The sequence below is a fragment of the Quercus lobata genome, chromosome 5 (genome assembly GCF_001633185.2).
Source record: "Quercus lobata isolate SW786 chromosome 5, ValleyOak3.0 Primary Assembly, whole genome shotgun sequence".
NCBI lineage: Eukaryota > Viridiplantae > Streptophyta > Magnoliopsida > Fagales > Fagaceae > Quercus > Quercus lobata.
This window is the reverse complement of record NC_044908.1, coordinates 15669274-15694007: the sequence shown is the minus strand read 5'-3', so window position 1 is coordinate 15694007 and position 24734 is coordinate 15669274. Positions and strand designations below refer to the sequence as shown.

The following is a 24734-nucleotide window of genomic DNA, read 5'->3' as shown; positions in this document are numbered from 1 at the left end:
TGTTTGATGCGAATGAACTTATAACCTCTATAAAGACTGAGAACATGTCTTTGATTGAGAAAGTTAAAAGTTTAGAATCTGAATTATCTGTTGCTAGAGAACAAATTGATAGGACTTCAACTTCTAAACTGGATAACATGCTAAATGTTCAAAAATATACTTCTGATAAGACAGGATTAGGGTTAGCTGAGAGTGTTTCTGCTTCTGTTGTTCATCCTCCTAAGTTTGTACCTGCTATATCTATTTCTACACCAGAAGTCAAGATGCCTAAGGAAGAGATTCTAGCTACTAGGAAGATTAGGTAGACCTTAGTGAGTCAAAACCCAAGAAACCCAATCATCCTAGAAGTAAGAAACAACGCAAACCTCAGTGGTTTTGTCACTTTTGTGGTGGAGTTGGCATACCCGCCCAAATTGTTTTAAGTTGTAAGCTTCAAAGAAAGCAACCAAACAAAAGGTGCCTATGCCAAGAACACAAGATCCCATGACATTTATTCATGAATTGGTAAAGGCTCTTAACGTTTATGCCAATGCAGGAGTTGATCATCAATCTAATTTGTCTAGAAACTCCAATTCTAAGTTTGCACTTAAGAAAGTGTGGATGCAAAAGACTCAATCTCAATGAGTCTGTCTCACATGGTCCTTGTGCTTAATCTTTCAATTACTTGTGACCAAAATGTTTTTGATTAGGATTTTCCTTTGCATTACATTCATGCATTTCATTCTAGGTTTGGTTTGGTTTGGTTTGGGTTTTTTTTTTTTTGTATTACACATCACCAAGTGTGTAATTAAGGTTGACTAATGAAATTTACATTTCATGACTGAGTACCTTGTTTAGCTTTGACGAGCTATTTTTCTGCACTTTGCTAGTTTGTGCTATGTAGTGTTTAATTGTGTGAGTTGTTTATGGTTTTTAAACACATCCTCTTGATTTTGATGTCACATTCTTTAGATTGTAAAGCCTAAAAAAGGCTAGGAGAAAGTCATAAATAACCATCTCATCACTGTTACTCGTCAATCATGAACACCTATATGCAAATTATAAAAGCTGTGCTTGGTAAGGTGTTGATTACACAGCAAGATTAAACGAGGTGTTGATTTCAAAAAGAATAAGAAAATCAAAAGAAAAATAAAAATAAAAGCCAAAAGAAAAATAAAATGCTTTTACATGATTGCAAGCGTGTTTTCTAGAAGATGTGAGAGTTATATGATGTAACTCTTTAGGTGATAGTGTACACACCACACGCAAGTCTTTGTTAAACATTGTACATGTGATTGTGTGTATGTGGCCATCCAAGATTATGCTTTTTGTGATGTTTAGTGGCTCTTTTTATGGTTTGAGTTGAAATTTTTGAGGAGAAAATTTTTGAATCTTGATAAAAAATTGATTTGGTTGAAGAGAATGTAGTTTTTGAAAACATTTGGAATCATTGGCATGCATTTCATAGCATGAAATCTTGTTTTAAGAAGTGTTTCTGCAGAAAATTTCAGTTTTTCAATTTTTTTTTTTTTTTTGAGTTTTTAGGTCTCGATCAATCAAACTTGTTTTTTGACTGATTGAAAAAGTGCAGTTTTTAGACCAAAACTCATTGCCTGATTTGATTCCTTCTTCGATTCCTCTTGATCATTCGAACCTGTTTCTAAAGCTTTTTCGATTCTTGGCTCGATTCCTCCCGACCGATCGAAAATCGTTTTTATTCAAAAATTAAAAGGAATCAGAACACTGTTCTTCAAAATTTTGTCTTTTTCTTCAATCCCTCTCGATTCCTTCTTAGTATTTTTTTTTTTTTTTTTTTTTTGTTCTTTTCTAAGTCAAAGCTTCAAGGGTTTTCTTCCTCAACATCTGGCAAGACATTTTTACCATTCCTTTTTGATTAAATTACATGCATACATGCATTTTCATCAAATTTTTCAAAATTTTCGAACCAAAGGAGTTTTGGGGTTTTTGGTGATTTTGAGTGTTTTGATCTAATTTGTTGGATGGGTTTTTGTTCATGCATCATATAAACATGTTTCCTTCACCTTAATTTCAAAATTTTCATGATTTGTGCAAAATTTCGAAATTAGGGTTTATGTGTTCTCGAGAAATTTGGGGATTTTGTTCAATTAGGTAAAATTGATTGAAATTGACTTGTGATATTGTTTAATTGAGTGATTATAACATGTTTTATACCAGTTGTGATGTTCAATTGCTTAATATATGGATTTTTGAAAATTAGGGTTTCAAAATTGGGGACTTTGCATAAATTTTGATTTTCTTGGTCAATTTTCAAAATTGTGATATAATTGAACTATTTTGTGCATTAGAGTATGCATCATTTTTGTCTATACATCATGCATCATATAGATTTTGAAAATTCTCTCTATATTGTGCTTTAACTCTATTTGATGTAGTCTGCCCTTGGTTTTTGTTTTGTTTTGGTCTTTCCTCCTTCTTTAGATATTAGATATGGCTCCTAAGGTAGGTAGAAAATTTAAAACCAAAGCCAAGAAAACCTCAGCATCCTCCTTTGCTCCTATTCAGTTTGATAGGGTTAGGTTTTCTACGGCCAGAAATGAGGAAAATTTTGAAAGCTTAACCCAATATAGGTCTATTTGGGGAGAAAGAAAAATTATCCTAAATGAATTAGATCCTTTTATTTGGAGTCTAGAGTCTAGGAATTGGTTGTCACTGTTTGATGTTTCCCATCCCCCTCCTTTGATCAGAGAATTCTACTCGAATCTCTCTATTCGTTTTGATGATTCAAGTGGTCATTACTTGACTACTTGGATTAGAGGTGAAGAGTTTCAGATAATGAAGAAAGTAGTATCTGATGCTCTTAATGTACCTCTTGTATGTAGACTTACTTATCCATACACTGAGTCTCCTCCTATAGAGGATGTGATGTCTTTGCTTTGTGGAAGATCAGTTATTTGGGAATCTGAACCAAGGATAAACTCAAGTGAGTTTACTGAGCTTAACTATCTTTTCTTTAGGATAGCATGTCATGATCGTGAATGCCTAAAGAAAAGACATGCGTACACATACATGCTCAGGAACTCTATCATGGCATGAGGTTTTAGGTGCTTAACACATTCCTAAAACTATACTTAAACTCTGAACCCATATTCTGGTAATAAGATCAGTCATTCCACGTAAGGGTGCTATATACAAGGTTCCTAAGCCATAAAACTAAGTGGTGACTCCAATCTTTTCTCCGCTCCAGTCCACTCGGCTGAGACGTACTCCCCCCTTTTCTTCAAAGGAGGGAAAGCCGTTGCGCTCTCACCAACCCAATTCGGATCACAGTCTGAGTTGGATCAGGTCCAAGTCCAATCCAATATCTGAAAGCGCGGCCTAATAAGGTTATCTATAAGTCATATAATTTCTGCCACCAAATGACTCATTAATTGGATTACTTCTCAAACCATAGTTCTAATTTTTAATAAATTAATTTTGTCTATCAGTGACCTCATAAAATAGTTGTTGTTGTTGATATATATATATATATATATATATATATATATTTGAATAGATAATGTAGATAGCGTTTAGATTGAAGACCACTAGACCAGTTAAATTTATTTCTTATTTTATTTTATTTATTATGAATTCTAGACAAGTTCTTTTTTTTTTTTTTTTTTTTTTGAAGAAGTGCGCATAAGGCAAACCCATTCTTTACTGAGCCGAAATATTTGTCGAAATAAATTAGAGACAAGGAATTAAATTCTCCCGACGAATAATTTGCAAATATTGCAATTGACAGAAGTCTATCATTCTCCTTCTCCTAAAGTGAACCAAACATATAGTCTGCAAAATTAAGGAAGAGATTTACCTTATATTTTTACATGTCCAAGCAATATTTAAAAAAAAAAAAATTCTATTCTTTATTAAAAAAAAAAAAAAAAACCAAAAGCAAAAACGAAACAAAAAAGAAAAGTTTCTTCTATTATAACCAAAAAGATTGTCTAAACTTCAACTCGGAATGTGGAAAGCGCGAAGAAATATTTGATTTTAATAAAGTTTTATTTAATTTTAAAAGTCAATTATATTTCGTATTTTATTTTAAAAGATATTGATTAATTAGATTTTGGGTCCGTTTGGATTGAGCTTATTTTTGCTGAAATTGAAAACTGAAACTGATAACACTGTAGCAAAGTAATTTTTAAATGTGTGAATAGTACCGTGAGACCCATTTTTAATGAAAAAGTTGCTGAAAATTGATTTTTGTGGGTCCATAAATAGTGCACAGGTTGCACTATTAACGGTTGAAAAGTCAACCTTTGCGGCTACTGTTCATAAATAGTGCATGAACAGTAGCCGCATTACTCCCTGAAACGCGTGAAAAAAAAAAAGCCAAAAAACGCAAACGCAAAACATAAATGTTGAATCCAAACGGCATCTTTATGTAATTTATTTCCTAGAATAAAGGTTATTTTTGTAATCCAATAATTGGGATTACCAAGTCATTTAGAATTAGATTCCCTAAGTGCGCATTCACACTAAACTTAATTTTTTTTTTTTTTTTTTTTCTAGAAAGTCATTTTCCTATTTAAAATTTTTTAACTATCTACCTTTTTATTGTAATGATTTTTAAATAGGGGTTTCTCCCACTTATTTAATAACTCTATTCAATTTCTCCTCAAAAATAAAAATATCTCTTTTCAATTCTATTTAAATTCAAATACATGATTAGGGGTGTCTGGTTTGGGCACAACCTGAACCTTCACTGATTTTGTTAGGTAGCAACACGAAGGATTTGCCATCGACTAGAGAGCATCAACGAATAAGATCGAGTTTGATTTCCATCGGTCAAAATTTAGAGAGGATGCAATGATCCAGATTCCAACATATCTTCGTCTAAGATGTCGAGGTCTCCACAAATTTAGGTAGATATTTGAACATAAATGGCAAAGATTTGAAAGAAGGTGGCAGAGGTTGATCGGTTTAGTTCGATTATATTCTTGGAAGGCGAGAGTTGCAAGGAAAACCAAAAACTAAGAAAACTACAGTAGTGCGGCTACATAGATCCTTGAATTGAGAAAGATATAGGAAGAACCATACCAAGTAGAGATCTTAAAGCCTTCCAAGGGCAGAGTAATTCTAAGGTGTTCTCGAAATATAGTAAATAATGCTCTATCCTTTTACATTTATGATGGAGTCCTCTAATTTAATTTATGATGAGATCTGTCATGAATGTGAGAAGATAGAGAGAAGATAGAAAGTTATTTCACTATACTCGAGAAAATAGTAACTCAGGTATGCCAAAGCATCCAACAGTTTACAAAATAGAAAATGACCACAATTTGCAAAGAAAAAAGTGTTGAAATTGAGTAAAGGGTAGCAAGAGAATAAGAAAATTCAAGGAGGAAAGCAAACCCAGTCATATTAAGACCCCAAACTGGAACTCTTACAGCTCAGATCCTTAACAAGCTGGGCTTGGAGAAAGGGACCCAGCCTAGCTTGATCTGCTTTGTAACCAAGCCCCCAATGTCTTAGCCAAAGCTTCTTTGACAACACGGTGGAGAATCAGACTTGAATCAACCCCCCACACTGGACTCGGCATAAGAGTCTACAAGTTGGCTTGGCGTAAGACAGCGAACACATAGTCCACTCCCATCTCTCTCTTTCTTTCTGTTAAGAATCCATGGCTTGGATCTGGGTTGAATTTCAAGGAAAGGTTGTTTGAATTTTTGTTCTTCAAATATTTGAAATTAAAATTAATTAAAATTTTTTATAATAAAAAAATTATGATTTTTCATATTTCTTTTATTTACAAAAACTTAAAAAAAAAAATCAAAATTACCTCGTTTTAAGAGTTACTCAGTAACTAACAACATAATTTTGACAGAGACTAATAAAATGTTTCAGTTGAATAAAATAAAATAAAATATTTAGGCAATTAAATTGTACAGAAGTGAAATTAGAGGATGCAATTAAATTTTAGTTAGAGTGTACTATTTATAATTTAGTCTAAAATATTAGCAATATATATATATATATAAATAAAATTTATCCCAAAACATATTAACTTTTTACAAAAATGAGTTTTTTTTTTTTTTTTTTAAATCATTTTTAAGCAAAGCAATGTACGAACAAAGTTTTTCTCCAAACTAATTTGGTGAGAAACTTTTCAAACTTCTTATATATATTTTTTTAATTGTGAATTTTGGAAATATAATTGTTAAATTTTATGTTTCTTTAATATGCATATCAAATTTCGTTCAAACTAGATGTTATTTACTATTCGATTAATAAACTTATTTTTTATACACAATTTTAAATCACAAAAACTTGAAATTTTAACATTTGTTTGATAATATAGCAATTGATTTTTAATATTCTTGAAAATTTTCAAGCATGAAGGATATAATAAGAATATGCAATTTAATAGCTAAATTTACAAAATTCACACTCAATATAAAGATTTATGAGGGGTTTGAAGAGTTTCTCTCCAAACTAGTTTGGAGAGAAATTTTGTTTGGCAATGTATGGCGACAAAAATTAAAATTTTGATTTCCATATTTTACTTTGATAGAGAGAGAATTATGAAATCATGTGATTAATGTTGAAAATTTATCATGTGAAGACTGATTTATAAAAGTTAAAACATTTAGTATCCGTTTGGTTTGCGCGTCTGCGTCTCACGTTTGCGTCTGCTTTTTTTTATTTTTTTATTTTTTTAAAGACTAGCGCTTGTTGCACGTGCAAATAGGTAAATGAACAGTAATCCGAAAATTATTTTTTTATTGTTTTCAGTTTTCAGCAAAATAAGTGGTATCCAAACCCACACTTAGTTGTTAAGAAAAATTAATCATCAATGATTTTTTTTTTTTTTGGATGAAATCATCAAGATACTTAAACACAGTCATAGCAATTTCCTTAAGAATTTGAATTGTGCTGAATTTTTATTAATGTGTAATTTTGAAGGAAATTTTTGGAGTGGGGAGCCCACACACACACACACACACACACACACATATATATATATATATATATATATAAATTGGTTTTTATTATTTTCCTTGTAAGACCAAATTATCATTTAATTTTTAAGAATTTTTTTTGGGAAAAGTTTATGGAAGCTCTAAGGATATGTTTGGTAACTGTTTTTTTCCTTAGTTTTATGTTTTCAAAAACAATTTTCAAGTTTATCCATCTCTGTCGTTTATCCTAAAAAAAGAAAAATGATGTCCATCATGTTTTTTTACTCTAATAATTTAGATTCCAAAATTTTTATGTCTTACACCATGGTTGGTTTATTTGATCATTGTTTCTGGATGCCAATGCTTTGTCAATGTTATCCATGGGAAGTTGTTCCTTTGTTGTATTTGATGGTTGTGTTTATAAAGGTTGTTCCTTAGTTGTTTTCATGTTTCATTGTATTATAATAGATGAAAGGAAACGGTTCAATTAATGATGATAACCTTTGGACACCACAACTTGAGAAACTATTTATTGACATAATGCTAAAAGAGATCAATAAGGGAAATATGGTAGATGGGCAATTCAGTTCCGATACTTGGAAGAAAATGTCAACTATATTGAATGAATTGGGTAAACGGAGTTTTACAATGACTCAATTTAAAAGGAAGTTTAATAGGATGCGTTTACTACACTATTAGTTTTCTACACTCATAGAAAGGCCACAATCACCCATAATATAATGTGTGCATGTGATTTTGATATGAAGTTTACGTTTATTTACACGGGTTGGGAGGGTACAGCCAATGACTCACCAGTATTTTTAGATGCACTTCAAAGGCCAGAAAATAATTTCCCATGGCCTCCATTTGGTAAGATATATTGTTGCCTCACTTACATATTTACTATTTTTAAGTTTAATCCATTCACCATGTCATACTTCTCTCTATCTTATTATTATTTTTGTTAGATGGCTATTATTTAGTGGATTCTGGTTATCCAAGCACCTTGGGGTTTCTACCTCTATACTGGACTGAGAGATACCATCTATGAGACTTTCGAGGTGGGGATCATCCTGAAGGTGCTAAAAAGCTTTTCAATTATAGACATTCCTTTCTTCGTAATGTAATTGAAAGATGTTTTGGTGTTTTAAAGGCATGATTCCAGTCTTAAGAATGATGCCCCGTTATAAACCATGTCGACAAGGGAATGTGATGGGAGCCTGTTGCACAATTCTTAACTTCATTCAAATGGCAACAAGAAATGATCGCTTGTTTACTCAGTTCAATATTGATAACCTTACTGTTAAAGGTGAAGGTATAAATAATTTGGGCGAGCCATCGCACACTGTTGACTTAACTGATCAAGTCGTTGAAGCTATGACAACTTATAGGGATTAGATCGCAGGATTGATGTTGGCAAATAATAGGCATCATTGATGCCACATTATTTATTTATTTTTTTGGATGAAATTGATTCCCTGGCATTGATGCCACGTTATAAAATTTAGTTATTGATTATCTTTTATAACACTTGATTAAAGTGTTATAGTTTCAGTCTTACTTATATGATTAAAGTTTCAAGCTTGAATGTTATATACAAAACATTTGATTTTATAATTCCTCTAGGTGTAATGATTTTAAATACTTTGAAGCAAATGTGTTTTTGAATTAGAATAAATATAATTTGTTTAAAAAAAAATTAACCAAACAAAACAAAATTCAACTTTTTCAAAAACAATTACCAAACAAATTTCCTGAATTTTGCTTTTGGAAAATGTGTTTTTTCTTTTAACTAACCAAACACCTTTTTCATTCCCTTAAAAAAAAAGAAAATGAAAATAGGAAATGAAAACAGTTATCAAACATAGCCTAAGGGCTTTGGTTTAGAAAATGGTTTTAGAAACTTTTTTTGAGATTAAATTGACACAACACTGAAAAGGTTAGGGATCAAAGTAACACAATTAAAAAGTTATAGACCAAATTGAGATATGGTATAAAAGATAGAAGCCAAATTTATAATTTACCATTAATTTTGTTGATGTCTTTCCATATTTTTTATGAAGATAATGTTAAAATTTTCTTAAAATAATTTATTATCGTTTCTCAAAAAAAAAAAAAAAAATTATTATCAATTGTATATAAGAACACTAATTAACAATTCATGTAGAACATTGCACCATCAACAATCTATATATATATATATATATATATACATATATATACATATATGAGTTGTGTGCCCGTTAAGCTTTTATACTTTTTTTCAACTTTATTGTGGTTTTATGTCATATTTTTGTAATTTTTAAGTTGTGAGACCAGCTTTATAGAGAGAGAAAAAAAAAAAAAAAATCAAATAAGACCTACATTAGTATAACATTAACAAGCTCTGCATGGTGATTATTAACATTTGCCTATATATTAGTATACATTAAAAAAAGAAAATGGAATAAGAGAAGTTGTAGCTTTCAGCCAAAAAAGCGAAGTTGTAGCTTGGGGGTACATAGTGGACCCACAGCAATCAATTGATATGATTCATAATTCTACTATGTGTAGATCAGAAGTAACCTAAAAGGATAAGTGTTTGCGGAGTATGAGGGTAAGGATTGAGTTCAAATTTTTAGGAGGGAGTTTCATACACATATACACTTAGATTAGACTAAAATAAAATTTATATCTTGTATAAAAAATAAAAAAAAAAAGTAACCAAAAAGTCAACCTTCAACTCTTTCAATAGTCCAAAATTTGCATTACAAAAGTAATAGATAAAACTGTGAGAAAATTCAATTAGATTTCAAATTAGAATTCAATTAGAGTCTAATTTTGCACCATGTATTCCATTTAATTTAAGTTTTTAAAATTTTGTGTCAAGTGAGTTAATTCAGTGTAAAAATTGAATTTCAATTAGAATTTAATTTTGCGTTACATGTTCCATTTAATCTAAGTTTTTAAATTTTTGGTGCCAAATGAGTTAATTTAGTGTAAAAAACGAGAAGTCCAATATAAATAAACTATAAAAGACATAATAATATATCTAACTCTATACATAAAATTAAAGGAAGAGGGAGTTTGAATGATTTTAAAAACAATTCAAATTTATAAGTCATTTATGTAATATACTATGACTATGTACGGTCCGTTATTAACTAGGTAATATTTATATATATATATATATATACTCTTTTGTTTTTTTAAACCAAAGTTTAGAGAAAATTAAATTAGAATCAAAATTGGATTTTGCTTTTGTTAACTTTCCATAAAAACTTTGTTAGCTTTCCATAAAAACTAAATGAGATAAATGGGGACTCCCCATCGATCATCCCTTTTCATTTATGTTACGTGGCTTGGATATAAAGAGTGTATCAACTATGAAGTGCACGTCATACTAACTAATAGCTGCTGCTTTGGCCATCTATTATACTAACTAATATTGTCATTTTTTTTTTGATGAACAACTAATATTGTCATTATGTACTTAACTTATAAATGATTGAATGAATTTCTAACTTTTCAAAAATAGAGAATTATATCCTTTTATGGACTTATAGTTTCACATGAGCATAATGAGCTATATATATATAAAGTAATTAATAAGACCACGAAGTTTCATCTAACAAATCTAAATTAATTAATGATTAATAATGGGCCATTCTACTGTACCCAATCTTTTTTTTTGGGTACGGTACCCACTCCAATCTTAACCTTTCATATTACTTCCCTTTAATCTTGGTCGTTAATTAATTTTAGTATGGATATCAGTTACCGGCTAATCTGGTTAGAGTAAAAAAAAAAAAAAAAATGAGGAGGTTTCAAGCTCTGCTGAACAAGAACCTTGAGAGGCGATGTGCCACAGCTATCAGCCTATCACTACTACACAGCAGCTGCCACTGCAAAACTTACACCATTGCTATTGGTAAGAATATTTATGGGCAATTGAGAAACTGTGTTTCCTTTTATTAGATTTGGGTTTTACTTCTGGTTAAATTTGATTCGGTATTTCATATTCTAGGTTTTGTGTAAGATTTGTGCGTTTATTTCGCCTATCAATTTCCTCGTATGCCCTAACTACCTATTCCTTCATCGAGCTTGCTAAAAATTTTGTTCCCAGAAACCATGTCTCAAGGAGAGAGACTTGAAAGGCGACTGTTTTGACAAATTAGTCTTATTCCTCTTGTACTGGTTTCGTATTTCGGTGCCAAATATGTAAGTATCATCAACTTAAAGCATTATAGTTTCAAGTTTCTAATTTTGGATTTGATTTGATTTTTTAAGGCACGCTTGGTGAGAAATTCATCCTGAAGGTATGTTTTACCATTGCTAGTTATCTTGTCTATCTATCCTATCTTTTGTTTCCCTCTCATATATGTGGTTTCAACATCTTGTTATGTAATCTATATAATATTAAATCTTCAAGTTATAAATTACATACAATGATGAGTCTTTATAATAACTTGGGGCTCTATTCAATAGATTAAGAGCTTCTAATATGAGAGATAAGCAAATCTAAAATATAAATCAAGTTCTTCTTTCTACTTATCAAAAAATTAAATGCTTCTTTCTATGACAATGTGACAACTATGTTTGAGCTTGGACATGACATACACAATTACAAATTAAGCATACAGTTCAACTTGCTCTTAAGCAAATTTGAAAGATGCCCACCTTTATAGTTTTTACATTTATCCCTACACACACAAATGTAATAGCCTGCAAATCAAATACTTTGGAAGTCTAGGAGAGTCAAACTTAAGTTTTGGTTTTTAAGCAAAGTCACCCAACAGTTCTACCTTTGTGGGCTTTTAAAAAGGAGCATAATCATGATCTTGTACCTTACGAACAAGCTCACATGTTGCCCTCACAAAGAAAAGTAACTGATACCCAAGCCATTGAGGTGGATATGGCCTATAAGAATGGGATTCAACAGAAACTTTATGAGTAGTCAAGTAGAGGGTCGAGAAAATTTGGGTTATCTTTTATTAGATTATAACAACTATTTGTGTTCAAGGAGGAGAAACGCTATAACAGAAGGAAATGCAGGAGGCTTGTTGATTTATTTTCAGAAGCAACAAGCTAAGAACCCTTCATTCCTTTATTCGATGCAAAGGATATTGAAGATTTAAATGTACTTAAAGATAAAGATGGCAATAATGAATTAATTATTGGAGATAATTTGAATAACCTAATTTAAATGGGTTGAAGAAAAAGGATCATGCTCCTGGTGGTAAACATCAGGTCAAGAGTTGTCATGAGAAAAGTTCAAAGAAAGAAAAAGGTGGAAGTAACCAGTTGTCTACCCCAAATACTGTTCCTGGCAACTAGGTTTTGCTTAAGCCATCCCTAAATACCTTTCCTCTTGCCTATATAGTTAGTTGTTCATGTAGTGGCTACATTAATTTTTTTTTTCTTTTTTTTACTTTAATGTGCAGAGTTCAAGTTCCCAGCCATCAAATTTGGTTCATTCCTTGTCATATCAGCATTCGCTATATTACCATTGGCAAGCACCCTTCCTCAATCCATAAATGGAAATATGGTAGAAAGAATTTAGTCCAATTATGGTTATTTTAAATTATATCCTAAAGTCACTTTTCTCTTTTGACATAATGCTTACAAAGTTCTCGAGAGAGTACTAACTTACTAATGCTAGTTATTCATTAGCACCTGGCCTAATTATAGGTCCAAAAACAATTTTCCATGCCAAAACAATCATCAAGCTTTTGTGTGAGCAACAGATCCAACTAATTGTTTTTGCTTTTAGGTTTGCATTATTAGTTTACTTTGTTTGTATTTTTTGTTTATTTTTATTTATTTCCTCTCAATGTTATAATTTATAATTTCTTGTGATTTCTACATGCTTGCCGTAGTTCTATGTGTATATATATGGTTAAATTAGAGGAGATTAGTTAAGTTTGTTCCCATGGAATGCAAATTGAGGAATAAAATGTCTTGGTGCCTGATTTTGATGCACAAGGTTATGTGTCATTGGCGGTTGTAAGATGTGACATTGTAGGCTATTTTATTTTTTATTGTAGAAATTGTGTAATGAGGCAAGTAGATTAGGTATATTCTGCCAATTTCAAAGAATCATCCCAAAGGAGTAGGAACTCACTTTCCATTTTGTAGGAATGCATATTTTGGCAAAGAATGTATGCCCTTGTGGTGACAGATATAATTGAAGTCATCAAATTCCATTTCATTGAATTTAATTTCCAAAATCCAAACCATTCTTGGACCTAAAAATTTGAACAATCTTCATTTCGTCACATTTTTGTTGTTATTTTTCAATAAATTTCCTTACTAGACTTCCAGGTTGGCTTCTCAAAAAAAAAAAGAAGAAGAAGTTTGCAACGTTATAGTTCTGTCAACTTTAGGATCCCAATTATGACTTGTCTTCCCACAGATATGTGTGTGTGTGTATATATATATATATATATTTATATTCTCAAGCTTTGTGTCTAAGTTTCCCCAACTTTTGGTAGGTAGTTTGACAGTAAATTGTGCATTAGTCGTTGAAGTTTTGATTCAAAGTTTAATAACTTGGGTTTTGCTTTGTGAAGGATCTTCTTTGTCATCATATTCCTGGTGATAACCAATTGATTTGTTAATATGTTCCTTGGTTTAAACTTGGAGTGTGTATAATCTTAACATTGATCTATACATATTAGATTTTTAAATATATTTTATTTTAGTTTTGATTTTGGAAATGCATAGGAGATATTTGTGAAATTATCTGTTAGAAACTTTAAAGTGATGTTAAGCTATTTTATATGCATGTTATGCAGTCTTGAAGGTGATTCGTCAGATTGAGAAATGCACCAGATTGCAGGAGCTCTCTAAAGTTTACTATGCTCCTATTGGATCCTTGGAATGGTAAGTCAGGGAAATCTTGGACTGTGCCCTGCCAAAACCTCCTACACCATGTCTAATTAATAACTCTTTTTTTATTCCAATTGGTCAATTGCAGTTTTGGCCTTAGGGAATGCAAGAATCAGGTTTGGCCCAAGGAAAAAAAATATTGAAGTATGCACTATGGAATAGACTTGTCATGAGTCATGACTATGACATTATTTTTGCCTTATATTGTTGCTATTGTATAATCAAATCACTAAGCAAGTTGTTGCATCTTTATGTCGTAGTTAATCTTGTCTTGATGAATATATAAAATGTATAATTTTTTATTTTTTGCAAATAACATATTGTGAATGAGTTCTATATATATGAATCACTAGAACTTGATTCTAAACTTGAGTCTTAAAGGCTTGAGTTCCTTAAGCAATCTTGAGTCTTAAAGACTCAGACTCGAAATTCTAGTTTACAAATATGTTTCAAAAACATGCCAACTAAAAAAATTGTTTCAAAAATCATGTTAAATGGAAAAAAAATCGTACATCAAAACATGTAGAGTTATTTGATCTAGTTTTATAAGATGAAACGAATGCAAAAGAAGTGTCACTGAAACCATCACTAGTGAAAAATTGCTGTTCCCAACAATTTTGCTTAAGATGGTATAATCTTAGTGCTTAACAAACATTTATCTATTATTTGAACATTGAAATTTCTTTTTGTGCAGTGCAAGTTTGATTGGAGTTCAAATTGGCAAATTCAGTGGTTGTGAACATGGGATTTAATGTTGGCTTCAAAAAAATTTCGTTTATTACATTAAATATTAGGGGTGTCAAAAGTTGTTGATGGAGTTAGTAGAAGTAAGAGTGTGAAAAAAAATTTTCAAAAAGATTAGTAGAAGTAAATAATCAAACTTTTATTAGATATTTTAAAAAATTTATTAATAATGTTAACTGAAAGATAATTTTTAATTAATTGAAAAGTTTAGTATTGATGTTTCATTTAAAGCTAACTATCTTAGTAATTTCATTTTTTTTTTTTTTTTTTTGAGAATCATTAGTAATTTCATTTAGCCTTAAAAAAAACAAGAAGAAGAAAAGGAAACCATCAATGTAACATTGAACTTTTACATAAAATTATTTTGAAATTATGAGCTCACATCAAACTTATTGAAAATCGTACATGCTAGATAGCTTTTTTAGATAACTTATCATCTTTTAAGTTTCAATAAGTATACAAAAAGTACAACTTATTATGGTAATTTTAGAGAGTTTTGGGGGTAATTTTGATTGTTTTCAAGTTTTAGGGGAGTATTTTTGGTCAATTTTTTTTTAAAGTTTTGAGGGTATTTCGGTCATTTTTATGGTTTTAGGGGGACTTTGTGGCACCAATAAGTCTTCAACAACGAAAACATTTTATTGCTATTAGGGCTCTCTTAGACTTAGATAGTGGAGGCTCTGCTAACTCAAATGAGGCTCACACTTATCATTGTGGTCGATATGCTAAACTCTCAATGACAAAATTATTTTAATAATTTTTTAAAAAAGGACTAGGTTGTTTGTTTTTGATAAAATCGGTCAATTGTGCTTAATTGTTTTTAGCTTTTCTATTGGTAATTTTTGTTATTGTGGAAATTTTTTGGGATGTTTATTTTGTTTTAGATGGGTCTAAATGTAATAATAATTTTATGAAACAAAATTGCATAGACACTTTAGATGGGTGGTTATACCCATGTCGGACACAGTCATTTGACACTTCTGCATATGTGGATCTAATGAAAATGACTAAAAAATATAAAACCTGGTGTAGTGGCCTTGATTGATGACTATTTCATATTGGATCTGTAGTTTCAATTCAAGTGTTTACTGAAAATTTTAAAATTGTCAACAATCTTTGTATTGGAATTTTTTGCATAACTTGCTAATTGTATAGTCACCCTATTTCCAACCTTAGACACCACAATAAACAAACAACTGTGATTAAGTTGCAGATGTTGCATAAGAACAATTAGAGAGCACATAAGGTTATACATATTTGATTTTATAGTATATATTGATGATGCACATAAAATCAATAGGTTAAATGCTCTAGGCTTCAATGGGCTTGAGATTGCTTATATGGCCTGAAAAGAAAGAAGCACAAGATCAAAGGTGACCGGGGTGAACTGGGCAAGAACCCTTTGATGCTTAAGTTAGTTTTCTCTCTTGAACTCAGGAATTCCAACTTTATAAGTGGTGAAAAACTTACTTTGATTTCATATGGTTGAGTCCTTTTATAGTGAGTTTTGGAGTGGTTACTTGTTTAGTAACTTCCTCAATGTGGATGGAAGTTAGAAGGTTTAGACTTAACTTCTACAACTGCCATCAGAAGTTAAGAACTTAGTGGGAAGTTAGAGCGATGAATAAGGATTTTGCTTCTACTTCATGATAGTAGAACGTGGTCCGAATCATAAGCTTTTAGATATAGATTTACTTTGAAAATTTCTAAGTGTTTGGCGGTCGTCCAAGTGACTCCATGCTGGACGACGTTCTTGCACTTGGATGACCTTTCTGGTCTTGTACGAAACTATGGACGAATTGGAGATAGTCTAATTTTTGGTTCACCATCATATATAAATAATAAAAATATAAACATCAAGAAAGTGACCTCAACTATGTTATTTTATAGGGAGTTATGCCCCTAAATATGATGGAAGCTACCGAAGGAGATACGTAGGAAGTTAATTGGTATATTCAAATATTTGTGGAAGAAACCTAAATAATTCCAGCTGATTTTTTTTTTTTGTGAACAAGAGTAATTATTGTGGTTGGGTTAATTTCATGGGATTTTTGTTTTTTGTTTTTTTTTTTGTTTTTTGGTTTTCGATTTTATATCTAAAATTTTTAATAACTTTAAAAAAATTACTATTGTGATGAGCGGTTATTAATAAGTAAAAAAGTGATCTCAATGATAAGCCCAAATGTAAAATTATGGTCAGATGTGATATTGGTAGTGCTTACTGTGATGATTGAACTATCAATTGTAAGGAAAAAAAATAGAGTACTACCGAATGTGACAAAAGTACGGTCAGAAGTAATGTTGGTACTGCCCAATGTAATAATAGAACTTTCAAATTTGAGAATAAAAAATAGGATAACACTGAATGTGACAAAAATAGAGTCAGATGTGATGTTGGTACTGCTTAATGTGACAATGAAACCATTAAATGTGAGAAAAAGTAAAGGAACCACCAAATGTGAGAAAAGAACTGTCACATGTGACGTTGGAACTGCACAATGTGAGGATGGAACCGTCAAATGTGAGAAAAAAGTAAGAGAATCACCCAATGTGATAAAAGAACTGTCACATGTGATGTTGGAACTGCACAATGTGACGATGAAACTGTCAAATGTGAGGAAAAAAAGTAAGGGAACCACCAAATGTGAGAAAAAAACTGTCACATATGATGTTGGAACTGTACAACGTGAGGATGAAACCGTCAAATGTGAGAAAAAAAGTAAGGGAACCACCAAATGTGAGAAAAAAACTGTTACATGTGATGTTGGAACTACACAATGTGAGGATGGAATCGTCAAATGTGAGAAAAAAGTAAGGGAACTACCAAATGTGAGAAAAGAACTATCATATGTGATGTTGGAACCGCACAATGTGAGGATGAAACTGTCAAATGTGAAAAAAAAGTAAGGGAACCACCAAATGTGACAAAAGAATTATTATATGTGATATTGGAACTACACAATGTGAGAATAGAATAATCAAATGTGAGAAAAAAGTAAGGGAACTACCAAATGTGAGAAAAGAACTGTCACATGTGATGTTGGAATTACACAATGTGAGGATGGAACCGTCAAGTGTGAGAAAAAAGTAAGGGAACCACTTAATGTGACAAAAGAATTGTCACATGTGATGTTGGAACTGCACAATGTGAGGATGGAACTGTTAAATGTGAGAAAAAAAGTAAAAGAACCACCAAATGTGAGAAAAAATTGTCACATGTGATGTTGGAATTGCACAATATGAGGATGAAACTGTCAAATGTGAGAAAAAAGTAAGGGAATCATCAAATGTGCGAAAAGAACTGTCACATGTGATGTTGGAACTGCACAACGTGAAGATGGAATTATCAAATGTGAGAAAAAAGTAACCTGGTATTGTAGGTTACCTACTAGTGGGTACCGTATCCCCTTTTTTTTTGGAGGTATTGTAGTGTTAGGACATATGTGATTCAATGTTAGGAATATATGTTACTATTTTATGTAATTGGCTAATCCTTTGATAAAACACACTTTACTTGTAACTGGGTAGATTTAGGATGTGTTTAATGTTTCAAGAAACAAGTTTCAAGTTCAAGTATTAAAACCATGCAAGTTTGTCTAAGAATCAAATGATGAAGTGCCAGATTTTAAAACTTAATAGCTAGCTCGACAGCTAGCATTTATTGAGGTTTAAAAGCTGCTAAAACCCATGGTTCGACAATTAGCTCGATAGAGCCATCTATCGAGGTTTATGAAACTCAGTTTTTCAAAACTGATTTCAATCCAATCCATGTGTATATATTTAGGCTTTCTTTTCTCATAACCCTAAACATATATAAGAATTGTTTTAAGGGCCGTCACAGCTGATGCAACTTAATGCAAAAGCTTTTGACAAGCATATTGTTGTGAGCTGGAGACATATGCCCTAGTTCATCTTTCTCTTGAAGAAGCTGCTGTGTTTGTACACTGTAGGGTTTTGTGACCAAGGAGTTGCTTGATCTTCATCGTCTGGATGAACTGATGAACTTTGTAGCCAACATCCTTCTTAAGTTGGTGATTAAGTCACGTACTAGGATCCGTGCAATTGGTTAGTCACATACTGGGAGCCATGCATTGAGAAAGAGAGATTGTCACTACAGAATAAGTCCAATTGAGTATTGGGATAAGGGTTCAACTGTAGGTTGGTATAAGGTACTGAGATTCCTTTACTTGTAATCGCTTGTTGTGATAATAGTGGATTCTCGGGAGTGGTGATGTTAAAATTACTTGGTAGGGTTTTTGCCATGTAGGTTTTCCCCATTTGTAAACAAATCACCATGTCTAGGGGTAAGCAAATGAATACCGGTGTCGACCCAACTGACCGGCGCCGACGACACCATCCCGACACCAGTATCGATCGAATGAGCCAAGGCTGGTGTTTAGAGGGCGAAGCCCGTTCTGACGCTGGTGCAGTGCAGTCACCAAATCAAAGAAGGTGAAACCGATCTACACCAAACCGAACCGATACCAGACCCAGTTCGTTTCTCCCCCCAGTTTGGATATGGCGTTGTTTCAAAGGTTCTAATTTTAATTTTTTTTTTATTGAAACGGTGTTGTATGTGTGTTATTAAAAAAAAAAAGAAAAAAAAAAAGAAAGAAAAACGGTGCATTTAATGCTAGGTTTTCAGATTCTCAAGGCCATATAAATTCATTTTGTCCTGATATCCCTTAACTCTCTCTCTCTCTCTCTCTCTTAATCTCGCCTGACACAGCGACACTTGCCTGAGCTCTCGTTGTCGCTCACCAGTCACGGCAAACCAACGGTAAGCATGAATGATTCTTAATCTCATGTACTTCGTAGTTTTTTGGGGTTGTAAAATACGGTACAATGGGTTTTAGGCTTGTGAGAGAAGTGAAGTCTATGATTTTGATTTATTGGTGAGAGCTTGTGTTTGTGTTTGTGTTTGTGTCTGTATTTGTCTTTGTGTTTGCGAGTGATTGAGAGTGTTCACTTTGTGAATGGGTGGTGTGAGGTACGCGGTAATTTGGGAGGTGGGGATGAAATGAGAGTCGAAAGTATTGAAACCAAAAATGTTTGTCTACAGTTGGATTGGAAATTGGAATAGAAATAGAAAGTCTGAAGTGGCGTTGGGTGGGGGTGGGTCTGGGTCTCTGGAGTGAAGTTTATGATTTTGATTTATTGGTGAGAGCTTGTGTTTGTGTCTGTATTTGTCTTTGTGTTTGTGAGTGATTGAGAGTGTTTTGTATTTGGTGAGGTTTCTGAGTGTGGTGTGTATCATAGGAATAAAATAAATGACTTTGTGTTTGTGTTTGACTTTAGTCCCACTTAGGCACTTACTTTATTGGTGAGAACAGTTTTTTTTTTTTTTTTTTTTTTTTATGTGAACAGATTTTTTGTTTTGTTTTGTTAATGTTTCAAATCAAACTGACCAAGCCGATTAAACCAAGTTGATCAAACCGTACCACTATAGGTCAGAAGATAGACCTTAATCGGTATGCATCGGTTTTAATTATTGCAAAACTGATCCTTATCGGTTCAGTAACAAATTTGAAAAAATATCGAGCCGACTGAACCGCACACACCCCTAACCGTGTCAATTTATTTTCTGTTGCATATTTAGTTTAATTGGTGATTTGTTTGTGCTACCACGCATTTTGCATGTTAATTTGATTAATTAATAAACTTGGCTAATTAATCAATTAATTCATCACAAGGGGTTAATAGATTCTTGGCCTATCACATAGAATTACCCATTAATAAGTATTGATTCATGTCGGTAGATGTCCAATTTTTGCAAGCTATGCTTGCTCCTTTAATCACATTCCTTGGGTGGGGACCAAAGCTTGGCAAGCTACGACTTTCTAAGTGTTTGTTTGACAAAAATTATTTTTACTAACTTATTTTACTATTCAGTTTATTTTTGTTATTATTTATGGGTCTTACTACACTTTTTGGTATTATTTATAGGTCCCATTGTACTATTTCAGCTAACTTTTTCCTTCATCTACATTATTTTTAGCAAAAAATTTTCAATTTGAGCGAAATAAGCGGATCTTAAATAAATCTTAACTGTCTCCTTTTTGGTTTGTTGTTTGTCACCTCCTTGACAGAGAGATTGTCACTTTCCTAGCTCCTACTCTTATCTTATTATTATTATTATTTTTTATGAGACTCTTATCTTATTATTCAGTTAAGCTTTTTTTGACATTTGAGAACTATTTTTTTTTTGGTTAAAAGGCCATTCATATAAAACCAACAAAAGAAGTCTACACAGATACAACTGCCATAATAGCAGCAACTAGTCTAACATAATACAAACCATTATTGACCTTAGCAACTAAAGTTTCCAATTCAGCAGTAAAAGGAAACTCAAAAACAACAAAATCTTCCTTCATAACACTGCCCTATTTTGCCAACCAATCTGCACACTTGATGGCTTCTCTAAACACATGGGACACCCTTACTTGAGGAAGCTTGCCCAGAAGATACCTGCAATTAGAAAGCAGAGGAGTATAGGCAGAATTAGGATTTTTATTAGAATTAAGTAGCCCCACAATCACCTTAGCATCTAGTTCCACTTCCAGCTGCCCAATTCCCATATGATCCACTAGTTTAAACCCATCTCTTAAGGCCCATAGCTCGGCAATAAACTTGAAGTGAACCTGACATTTGAGAACTATTGGAAGTTAAGGAAGATTATGCAATTATTTTATTATCAGAAATAACTTTGACTAATTCACGTTCACCTTGATGAGTCAAATTTGTGTAATTTTCATAATAATTATATTATACTCTTTTATAGGTTTTTTGTACTAATAAGATCAATGAAGCAATTCGAAAAATAAATAAATAAAAATAAAAATCAATGAAGCTTTTTAAATTCTCATCCTAAATTTGCATCCCATCAATTATTGTAAGGGTTAGATATTAGAAATTTAGAACTTATTATAATTCTGAACAGACAAGAAGAATCTTTCAAACATCACTAGTTTCTTATATATGTTTAAGGGAATATACCACAAATATCTCCTTTTTGGTTTCTGGTTTGTCATCTGACGCTATATTGCTTTTCCCCTCATTGATTGTGTTTCTCGTTCTTTCGAAAAGGGTAATTCTGATGCCACACCCTCTCCCACAACTTTTTGCACAACTTTCACATGTGGCAAGCCACCTCAGCACCTTGGACCCACCAACATACCACAGCATCAGAATTACCCAATCACTTAAAGCCTGAGCGCCAAAACAAATTCTACAGTAAACATTACTCCTTTAGTCTTCTTCTCCCTCCCTCCGTGAAAAAGCTTGAGCGCCAAAACGGATTGCAGCTGCTGGAGTATTGGAACTACGGTTCGAAAATGAAAAAATCACTCCGGAAAACACCATCCTACACCAGAAAATAAAAAACCAGCCGTGAAAAACATAACCTCTTCACCGAAAAACCAAAACCCACCGCTCCCGAAACCCGCGAAAACCATCGTTCGTATCAGCTCCATCTATTGTGGAAAAAAAAAAAAAAAGTTCTCTTCCAAATCTCAGAGTTGATCACCATCTGCCATCCAAGGAGGTGATTTTTCATTCCGCTTTTCCTAGTATTTTCTCTAGATTTCTTCGTTACTCTTTGATTCTTTGTTTTCCCCTGTATTATTGCTCTCATTCAGTAAAAATCATTGTGCATTTCTGTTAGTTTACTATGTAATGTTGTGATATTAGTTTACTTTGTCCATTGTTTGTTCTGTTCTCAACTAAATTGTTGCTGGGAGGTTCCTTGTTTTAGGGTCCTCCACTACTTTATATACTCTCCTTGTACTCAGTTCTGTTTCAGTGAAATCTAAATTGAAATATCAACAAAAAATGCAATCTTGAAGTTGTGAATTTGTTGCCTGTAATAACTGGGTTTTCCATTTTTCTATTGCATTTGGAAATGAGATTATGAAGCACAAAATTTTTGAAAGGATAAATTATAATATTTAGAATTATTAATTTTCTTATGATTAAGTGACTTTATATTTTGATAATGTGTTATGAATTATATTGTATAGGCATGGCAGATGAAATATCAAATGTTTTCTCACATGTGAAATTAAACGAAGATCATATTGAGAATGATATGATGGAGGGGGATTCAAATGAAGATATTGAGAATGATATGGTGGAGGTGGAGTCGAATGAAGATAATATTGAAAATGAAATAGTGGAGTTGAATGAAATGGTAGAAACAAAAGGTGTGGAAAACAAAGCAGAAGACCCTAAGTTGGGAATGATGTTTGACTCCATTGATGATGCTGTGATATATTATAGAAGATATGCTAAAGAAAAAGGTTTTGCAGTGGCTAAAAGAACTTCTAAAAAGGGGAACGATGGGGTGGTGAGGTATGTGACCATTGCTTGTAGTTATGCTGGAAAGCCAAGGATTAGATTAAACTGTCCTGGAATTAAAAGGACTAGATCTACCAATCCAGTTCAATTGAAACCTCAAACAAAAACAGATTGCAAAGCTCAACTTAGGCTGTCTCTATGCCCAAATGGAAAGTGGATACTTAGATCCATGGTACTTGACCATAATCATGGATTGAGTCCTAGTAAGACCAGATTTTACAAATGCAATAGAATAATAGAACCACATGTGAAAAAAAAGCTTGAATTACACGACAAAGCTGGTATTAGAATGAACAAGAGTTTTAATTCATTTGTGGTTGCAGCAGGGGGACATGAGAATTTGTCTTTTCTAGAAAAGGATTGTAGAAATCACATGGATAAAGTCAGACGTTCACATCTTAGGGAAGGAGATGCTAGTGCAATGCACCATTACTTTTTGAAAATGCAAGCTGACAATTCTGAATTCTTCTATGCAATGGATTTTGATGATGATGGTCGGTTGAAAAATGTATTTTGGGCTGATGCAAGGAGTAGGGCAGCATTCAAAGAGTTTGGTGATGTAGTCACATTTGACACTACATATATGGTTAACAAATATGAAATGCCATTTGCTCCATTTGTTGGGGTGAACCATCATGGGCAATCAACATTGCTAGGATGTGGATTGATCTTAAGAGAAGATACAAAGTCATTTATATGGCTATTTAAATCTTGGCTTGCATGCATGTCTGAATGTCCTCCCAATGCAATCATTACGGATCAAGACAAAGCCATGAAAAAAACGATAGAGATTGTTTTCCCTAATGCACGACATCGATGGTGCTTGTGGCATATCATGAATAAGTTGTCTGAAAAATTTAAAGGGTTCAAAGACTATGAATCAATAAAATTCTGTATGAAAAATGTTGTTCATGATTCATTGACAAAAGAAGAATTTGAAGAAAGTTGGGGTAGATTCATTAAGAAATATCAACTTGAAAGCAATGAATGGTTACTTGGGTTGTATGATGAGCGGCATCGTTGGGTGCCTGCCTTTGTGAAAGATATGTTTTGGGCAGGAATGTCAACAACGCAGCGAAGTGAAAGCATGAATGCTTTCTTTGATAAATACATTAATAAGAAAACTACTTTAAAACAATTTGTTGAACAATATGAGAATGCTTTGGCAGCAAAGGTGCATAATGAAACTGTTGAAGATTTTAATTCTTTCAATTCACGCATTTCTTGTATAACTATTTATGATATGGAGAAACAATTTCAGAGTGCTTACACTTTGAAAAAATTTACAGATTTCCAAAATGAGATAGTTGGAAGTATTTGTTGCAGTTTGTCTTCATGCAGGGAACATGACAATTTTTCAGAGTATGAAGTACGTGAAGATATATCACGTGGAGAAGGTCAGCGGAGCGTAATTTTTCATGTGTATTTTAATGAGGATAATAGTGAAGTTAAATGCAAATGCAGGCAAATTTGAGTTCAAGGGGATAGTATGCAGGCATCAAATATTGGTGTTTATTCATAGGAAGATTTATCGAATACCAGACAAGTACATCTTAGACAGATGGAATAAAAATGTCAAAAGGAGGCACACTAAAGTTCGAATAAGTTATGACAATTGGTCTTTGAAACCTGAAGCATGTCGCTATGAAAAGATGTGTAATGCCTTTTACGAGGTTGCTAATTTGGCAGCGGATTCTGAAAATGCATATAAGAATGTGATGACACAAATATGTGAAATGAAAGGGGAGCTCAAGGAAGGGGGGAATGCTTGTGGTAGCAATAAGCCTATTTCTATAGATATTCAGAATGATTCTACCTCATATGACAATGGTCATGTAACATCAAAAGAAGCTAGAAAAA

General features: G+C 32.4%; 2 protein-coding genes across 2 annotated transcripts; both read left to right on the top strand.

Moving 5' to 3' along the window:
- The first annotated feature begins 44 nt into the window (after positions 1–44).
- On the top strand, positions 45–14034 carry LOC115990043. The gene is made up of 6 exons (XM_031113903.1): positions 45–301; positions 10731–10815; positions 11011–11105; positions 12329–12396; positions 13682–13769; positions 13864–14034. The coding sequence occupies exons 1-6, from the start codon at positions 45–47 to the stop codon at positions 13916–13918; spliced, it is 648 nt and encodes a 215-aa protein (XP_030969763.1). The 3' UTR covers positions 13919–14034.
- Positions 14035–22010: 7976 nt separating this feature from the next.
- Positions 22011–24348, top strand: LOC115990042 (protein FAR-RED IMPAIRED RESPONSE 1-like). The gene is made up of 2 exons (XM_031113902.1): positions 22011–22059; positions 22538–24348. The coding sequence occupies exon 2, from the start codon at positions 22540–22542 to the stop codon at positions 24346–24348; it is 1809 nt and encodes a 602-aa protein (XP_030969762.1). The 5' UTR covers positions 22011–22059; positions 22538–22539.
- The last annotated feature ends 386 nt before the right edge of the window (positions 24349–24734 follow it).